The 8,551-nt window shown below is 46.9% G+C and overlaps 1 protein-coding gene across 1 annotated transcript; it reads left to right on the forward strand.

The window, feature by feature from the left end:
- Window positions 1-658: 658 nt before the first annotated feature.
- Window positions 659-1,920, forward strand: LOC102456877 (actin-1-like). The gene has a single exon (XM_075906544.1). The coding sequence runs from the start codon at window positions 709-711 to the stop codon at window positions 1,840-1,842; it is 1,134 nt and encodes a 377-aa protein (XP_075762659.1). The 5' UTR covers window positions 659-708; the 3' UTR covers window positions 1,843-1,920.
- The last annotated feature ends 6,631 nt before the right edge of the window (window positions 1,921-8,551 follow it).

Consider the following 8,551-nt stretch of genomic DNA (forward strand, 5'->3'; position numbering starts at 1 on the left):
TGTTTGCATTTCTCTTTATTAAACTTCATCCTGTTTACCTCTGACCATTTCTCTAACTTGCTAAGGTCATTTTGAATTATGTCCCTATCCTCCAAAGAAGTTGCAACCCCACACAGTTTGGTATCATCTGCAAACTTAATAAGCGTACTCTCTATCCCAATATCTACATCATTGATGAAGATATTCAACAGTACGGGTCCCAAATAATCGCGGCTTCCTTTAAATTTAAATGGCTGCCGCGCTGAGCCGAGAAACAGCTGATCAGCTGTTTGTCAGCTCAGCGCGCTGGTCTGGACGCTCCCGCACCGACCTGAAAGCCCTTTATCGATCTCCCCGTTATGCCTCGTAGGATGAGGTTTACCAGGGAGGTCGATAAAGGGCTTTCATGTCGACAGGGGAGCGTCTAGACTGCCCCTATCTGCCGACAAACAGCTGATCGGCGGAGCGGGGCAGCCATTTAAATTTAAATGAAGCCACGATTATTTAAATCACGGCTTCATTTCCCTTTGCCGAACAAACAAATCTACATGGCTCCGTCAACGGAGCCATGTAGTCTAGACGTACCCTGGGTGGCCATGATGAGCGGTGTGTCCAGGAGGGATGCAGAGAAACGCCCCCATTTGTGACTCTCAAGATTCTAGAATCTTTGACTAGACATTCCACGTCACCCAAGCAGAAACACAGAGACATCGAGCATCTTGCCCGAGAATGTCTGATTCCAAAACCTTAGATCTCCCAGCTGTGATTTTTGACAATGGGTCTGGGCTGTGCAAAGCCGGCCTGTCGGGAGAGCAGGCTCCAAGGTCAGTCATTGCTACGCTCGTCGGCTACCCCAAATCCAAAGCCATCATGTTTGGAGCTGGCCATCGGGAGTATTATGTCGGGGAAGAAGCTCAGTCCAAGAGGGGCATCCTGTCTTTTAAGTATCCAATGGAACATGGCGTAGTGACCTCCTGGGACGACATGGAAAAGATCTGGTGGCACTTATTTACACACGAACTCAAGATGAAGCCCAGCGAGAGGCCAGTGCTCCTGACGGAGGCGCCACTGAACACGCTAGCGAACCGAGAAAAAATGGCAGAGATCATGTTCGAAGGTTTCCAGGTGCCTGCCGTATTTGTGGCCCTGCAAGCTCTGATGGCTCTGTACGCCGCCGCGCGAACGACTGGCTTAGTACTGGACAGTGGAGATGGTGTCACCCTGACAGTCCCGGTCTACAAAGGCCACTGCTTGCTCCACGGTGTCTCCAGGCTGGATTTTGCTGGCAGGGATATTACTAAGTACCTCGCTCAGCTGCTCTTGGAGACTGGACACTCCTTCGTGAGCACTGCCGAGAAGGAAATTGTGAAAGACATCAAAGAGAAGCTGTGCTACGTGGCGGTAGAGCCCAGCCAAAAAAGCCAGGAAAAACCCAAAAAGCTTGCTCAGGGGTATGTTCTCCCAGATGGCAATACCCTCACGATTACTGACCAGCTCTTCCGAGCACCCGAAGCCCTTTTTGTGCCAGCTCATGCTGGCATTGAGGCGCCAGGCATCCACAGAATGATCCTTCAAAGCGTCATGACGTGCGATGGGAATATCCACCCCGATATCATGAGGAATGTGGTATTGGCAGGCGGGTCCACCCTTTTCCGAGGTCTCCATGAGCGGCTTCTGAAGGAGTTACAGACTCAGACCCCCAGCGCCGTCCCTGTAAAGATCACAGCACCCCGTGATCGGATGTACTCCGTGTGGATTGGGGCTTCCGTCCTCACCAGCTTGCCATCCTTTCGGGACATGTGGGTCACCAGGGAAGACTACAAGAAAACGGGACCCTCTGTGCTTCAGAGAAAATGCTTCTGAGAAGACCAGTCATCCAGAAATACCCCCCCGCCACCCTGACCGGCTGGGAAAGCAGCTAATAAATCATGGCAAAAATAATTGATTTGTAGTAAGTGATTTTTATGGCTTGGTAAAGAAAGAACCCTTGTTCAGGGCACTTTTGCAATCCAGCACGCAGGTTTTAATTCTATAAATGTGTTTATCCGTGCTGGAACTGCAAATAGCTTGTCAGACTTTTATAGTCTAGAGAACAAGCCACCTCCATCCTATGTCTGGGAGGGCTGGCTCACAGCCCTTCCCCATAAGCTACCAAAAGGTGGAAAGAGAGCGCTGATGGAAAAATAAAGGGCTCTGGGGTGCTACAGGCCCTTTGCTTTAGCACTGGACACTTCTTGTGGTAGCCAGGGTGAGCCTGGAAGAAGCCCAGAAAGAATTAACATAAGAATGGCCATACTGAGTCAGACCAAAGGTCCATCTAGCCCAGTATCCTCTCTTCTGACAGTGGCCAATGCCAGAGGGAGTAAACAGAACAGGGAGTCATCAAGTGTTCTCTCTCCTGTCATATATTTCAGCCTCTGAGAGGCTAGGGACACCATTCCTACCCATCCTGGCTAATAGCCATTGATTGACCTAACCTCCATGAAATTATCTATTTCTTTTTTGACCTCTGTTGAAGTCCTGGTCTTCGTAACATCCTCTGGCAAGGAGTTCCACGGGTTGTGTGTTTGTTTGTTTTTCTATATGAAATGAAAAGAAGTTGGTCGAATTGTTAAAGGAAGGGCCTGGGCATTAGGGTCTCTATGTTCTGTTTCAAGCAATGCCATCGATTAGCCACAGACCACCAGGATAATCACTTCACCCTCATTGTGCCTCAGTTGACCTCTCTAACATTTACTACTCTATTCAGACAACTGCCTACAGCACAAAGATGATGTGATGCTTAATTACAACATGTAATCTCAGATCCTTGGGTGAAAGGTGTTGGTTTCTGATTTGGGGTTGTTTTTGATTTTTCTTGAGATTTCCTGAGATTTTTGGCAGAGTCAGGATGGTGGATGAAGTTCATATAACCACATTTTTAGGGCCCTGTCTAAACAGGAGAATCATTACATAGAACCTACCCTTCTTAACTGCCCATCATAGCTACTACAGCGCTGTTATGAATTCTTGTAGCTGTACATAAGGGTAAGCATCATAAGAACATAAGTACATAAGAACAGCTATACTGGGTGAGACCAAAGGTCCATCTAGCCCAGTATCCTGTCCTCTAACAGCGGCCAGTGCTAGATACCCCAGAGGGAATGAACAGAACAGGGAACCATCAAGTCATTCCTCTCCCGTTACCCATTTCCAGCCTCTGAAAAACAGAGGCTAGGGACATCATTTCTACCCATCCTGGCTAATAAGCAGGGCTCGACAAATCCACTTATCTACTTGCCCGTGGCAAGTAGATTTCAGCCAGTTGCCCCATTCACCGGCGGTTCGCGCATGCACAGTGTGGGACTAGCAAGTGGTTTTCGCTGAGATTGTTGAGTCCTGCTAGTAAGTACTGATGGACCTAACCTCCATGAATGTACCTAGTTCTTTTTAAAACCCTGTTAAAGTCCTGGTCTTCACAACATCCTCTGGCAAGGAGTTCCACAGGTTGACTGTGAGCTGCATGAAGAAAAACTTCCTTTTTTTTTGTTTTAAGCCTGCTACCTATTAATTTCAATCTGTGACCCCTGGTTCTTATGTTATGGGAACAAGTAAAGAACTTTTTCTTGTTCACGTTCTCTCATGATTTTATAGACCTCTATCATATCTCCCCTTAGTCTCCTCTTTTTTAAGTTGAAAAGTCCCAGTCTTTTTAATGCAAAGTAGGCTTCAGTGTTAAAAGCCGTGCCCCTGACCCCAGCAGCCCTGCTCCCCTAATCTGCTCAGCTGTTCCTACCAGAGCTCTTGACTCCAGCCTCTCTCTTCAGCAACACTAGTTTCACCACCTTTAACAGTTGACCCCAGGGCCTGGGATGGGACCGACCTAAATGCACTTTTGCTTGTGAACGCAGCTAATGGAATGAACTGGAGAACACCTGAGGTAAAAGTGGTTTCTTTCACCACCTCACCGAGCCCAGCAGAGCTGACGCTGTTGATATCTACATTACTCCCGTACGATAACGCACATACCTAGAGTGCTTACCACACTGTTGTGAAACCTGATGCCGTGATTTTAACTCTTGGGTCTCTTGCAGTGTGTTACCTTTTAGCGGCCTACTGGAAATGTGTAAACAAACGAGGTACAACTGTAGACAGTTTAAATATTTTACAGCTCACTGACTTCCAGATGAGAAGGGATTTACAGGGATGTAAGTGGGCAACCTCTTGCTCCAATAATCCACTGCAGAGAAAAACGCAAAATACGTTGCACTGGAAAACACAGGACGTTGGATGGAAGGGAGCACCTCATGGTGGCTGTCAGCATGGGGCCAACAGAGAGCAAAGAGAATCACTGTCCTGTCAGGCCAGAGCTAGAAATACATCTTCCACTAGCAGAGAAAGTGAAGAACCCCCAGACAACCGGGCTGTCCTTTAATAAGGTTTCACACCTAGAGGGCTGGTGAGCTGGCTAGTATGAACCAGTGGGGCTCCTCTGGGAACGACGGCAATTTCCATCAGTTGAGGATCTGGCTCATGGTCTTTAGCTCCTTTTACGTGAAGCTCTTCCGTCCTTAAAGTCACACAGCTCCCACCTCGTGAAGGAAGCCTTGCTGCTTCCATTTTACGAATGAGAAATGACTTGCTCACAGAGAAGAAAAACTGTAGCAGAGCTGCATATGGAACGAGGAGTGTAGACCACTGGCCTTCACTGATCTTCAACAAGATCAAGTTTCCGCTCTGTAGTGCTGACCTAGAGTTCCTGACCTACTCTTATATCGTTTTCACTTTAAGGCCAGGTCTACACTAAAGAGGAAGGTTGAATCAAGATACGCAACCCCAGCGATATTAATTACGTAGCTGGAGTTGACGTACTTTGTTTCAAGTTTCCCTGCCAACCCCACAGTGGGAGGCCGACAGGAGCAAAACACTCCCATCACAGGAGCAGGTTTACCAGCCACCGGTGGGGGTGCTCTCTGAGTTCGATTTAGTAAGTCTAACTAGATCCACTAAATCAAACTCCGGAAGATCAATCGCGGCAGTGTCAATCTTCCATTTAATGAAGACATGAGCTATGAAAGCCTGGGTCTTTTGCCTTCTTATCTCAGCCCAGAGACTGCAACTGTGGCACCATCGCCCTCTCCCTTAATCCAGTCCTGCCTATGCTTTTCCTCACTGCTGGATCCCTACACACCGTCATTCACCATGGCTGTTAGTTTTTCCCAGCACTGAGAGAGAAAGGATGGTCTTGTGGTTCATGCCTTGTGTCGAGTCTCGGGAGATCTAGGTGTAATTCCTGGCTCTGCCACCGCTGCCCTGTTTGACTTCAGCAAGCTCCTTTATCTCCATGCGCCTCAGTTCCCCACCTGTAAAATTTGGATCATATTTCCTTTGTTCCGCTTGTACAGTTTAGCGTGTCACTCCTCCAATGCAGGGACTGCCTCTTATTACAGATAGCCCCTAGAAGCATGAAGTCCTGATTTTGGTTGGGGCCACTAGGCTCTGCCATAATTAATCTTTCACCAACACAAATATTGACTTTAAACTAGAAATGTCTCTGTGTGGGAGAACCTGTGCCTACATCCCCAAGCCTCGGGGATGTCAAGAAATAAATACTGTTATTTGAGAAGATGATACAAGAGTTGCATAAACATATCAACCTGCTACTAGCAAGTCTCTCCCCCGTGTTTCCCTTTGTCTTATTTGGCTTCCCACCTTAGCAACAGGGCTTATTTTCTTTTAAATATCCATTTGTCATTTTGTACGTTCCCTGGGCTGAGAAATCTCAGGGTTTTATCGCTCTTGTGTATGCTGTCACATCAGGCCGGGGTGATGCAGAGGGAGCTTCCAAAACAAGGTAGTTGTCACCCTGCCTATTCGAGCCCTTTAGAAATGTAGGAGAGCCTCCACTAAGGAAGCTAAGTATCGAGTAATTCAATAATCGAAAAGTTGATGCCATTTTGCATTGATTATTCAATTAGTAGATAGGGCGGCTCTGCCCCTTTGAAGTGCAGGTGTTTCAAAGGGGCAATGCCACACGGAGTCTGAGATCAGCTGGGGACTCCCCAGCTGATCCTGGGCTCCACGCAGCGCTGTCGCTTTGAAACGCTGCAGTGGAGTTTCAAAGGGGCAGCACCACACGGAGCCCAGGATCAGCTGTGTGGTGCTGCCGCTTTGAAATACCCCTCCTCCCCCCCCTTGCTGCCTCTATATAATAGAGGCAGCAAGGGGATGAAACGACTAGTCGACTAGTCCTTAACATCCCTAGCCTCCACCTCACCCCACATTACCATATGCAGTGCAAAAGAACTGGGCTCAAACATGCACTAGACACACCATAATTTTCTTGTCTCAGAGGGGTAGCCATGTTAGTCTGTAACTTGAAAAAACTTAAAAAATGATGAGTGGTCCTGTAGCATCTTAGGGTACATCTACAGAGTTGCACATAGCTCAAAATAAGCTATGCAAGTTGAGTTACGCAAATTGTGTAGCCTATTTTGAGGGCACCTATTTTGAAATTTGGCACTGTCTACTCTAACTTCCTAAAACTTCCTAACTGTCAGGGTGGTTAAACACTGGAATAAATTGCCTAAGGAGGTCGTGGAATCTCCATCTCTAGCAATATTTAAGAGCAGGTTAGATAGACATGTATCAGGGATGGTCTAGATGGTACTGGGTCCTGCTGTGAGGGCAGGGGACTGGACTCGATGACCTCTCGAGGTCCCTTCCAATTCTAGTGTTCTATGATTCTGTGATTCTATACCCCATGCCAGATTTTGAAATAGAGAGCTATTCCCGCATCTTCCTTATTCCTCATGCAATACGAAGCTGGAATAAGATGCCCATTATTTCCAATGTATTTCGAAATAACAGACATGCTGCGAAAATGTGCACAATGCTATTTCGGGATAACATCGGGAAAACTTGAGTGAAGGGAAGGGAGTCAGGGCAGAGGAAGAACAGATGCAGGCACAATCTTGTACATGCTAGCAGGAAAAAAATTGCTGTTAGGAGCCCGGCTCCTGTTGTCTACCTAGGTCAGTGTCTCTGTCTCTGATAGCAGCCTTACAACTTCCTCTGACCACATCTGGTAAGAACCCTTCCCTGGTCAGACTGGTCTTTAGAGAGGTCCTTATGACCCAGGTCTGAACGTGATCCCTTTCAGAGCAGTGTCCAGAAAGGGGGCATATCACCTGTAGAAGCAACAACAAAAAAATCTGGCATCAGTTTCCTCCTCCTCTAATGCTATGTCTAGACCGCTGGGTTTTTTTCGGAAAAAGATATACGCAAATGGCAAACCGCAATTTGTGTCTTTTTCCGCTTTTTTTTTTCTGGAAGAGGCTTTTCTGAAATGTGGCCCCTCTACACGAAATTTGGCCCATCTACATCTCTTTTGGAACATCCCTTATTCCTCTCACTGAGAGGAATACAGGGATGCCGAAGGAATGCACCCGCTTTTTCGGAAATTGGGACCAGGCTTGTTGGGCAAAAAAAAAAAAAAAGGGTGGGGGACAAAATTGTTGAGCAAAAACAAAACCACACAAAAACTGTACCTTTAAGTCCCCATGCTCCCTGCTCCCATTGCCCCCGCCAGATGCGGCAGGGGAAGAATGTCCCAAGTGGCCTTCCGTCCAGTATTTTCTGGTTTTTTTACCAGACAGAGGCCGGGCCAATACCAGACATCTGGCAACCCTAGTTCCTTGGACGCCGCAGTCTAGACATAGCCTACATGGTTACAGCCCCATCAACTGCATTTCCTTGAGTGAAGAATTTGGCCCAGCTGCCTCCATTTTTGGCCCTTGTGCTGCCGGAAGAGCATTTGGCTGTGATGCATTTGTTGGTAAAGGGTTAAGAATGTCACTGTTCTTTGCCCTGTAGAGGTGTTGCTAAGTTAAGTACTATTTTCCTCTGCTTGGGAGAAGTTTCGTATTCATTACATATCCACAGCCTGATTTTTATTAAGCTGTTCCACACGAGTATTCTATTTTTTTTTTTAAATTTGGAAAACTTCAGCGTGCCCTTTTTTCACACACACTAAAGCGAGCTTCGCTGAGATTCATTAGCCTCCTTTTCCCCAGTGTGTAAATGGATACTTCTCAGTTATGCAACTTCGAGGTGCACGACTATGAAACGCAGCAGAGGCTGCCAAGAAAAGCATTGTTCTCTGCTCAGACGTGTAAAATATTCATATTCAATAATAATAATAAAAAAACTTAATAAAAATTTCATAAAGGAACAGGGGCATTGTCACTCCGTTCCCAGGGCTGCAGCAACAGCAACTTCCAGGCCACAGTGTTACTTGGAGTTAGATTTTTTTTTTCTCTACTCAGTTAATGCAGAACGATTCCTTTGCAAAGGCCCAGAATTTCAGAAATGGCCTCAGATTTCAGAAACCCAACTTGAGTCTGATTTCCCTAAGGGCAGCACACCTGTGACTTGGATTCAAGTCAGTGAGACCTGCGCCGGCTGCTCAGACACTCCAAAGCAAAGGCCCATGAGAGTTTTTGTTCATTTTAGTGTCCTGTGATTTATATTTGAACCCCATTTCCATGCCCCAACTGAGATCAGGACCCCTTAGGGGCAGGCTTATTTTGTG

Source organism: Pelodiscus sinensis, chromosome 23, assembly GCF_049634645.1.
Source record: "Pelodiscus sinensis isolate JC-2024 chromosome 23, ASM4963464v1, whole genome shotgun sequence".
NCBI classification, from domain to species: Eukaryota; Metazoa; Chordata; order Testudines; family Trionychidae; genus Pelodiscus; species Pelodiscus sinensis.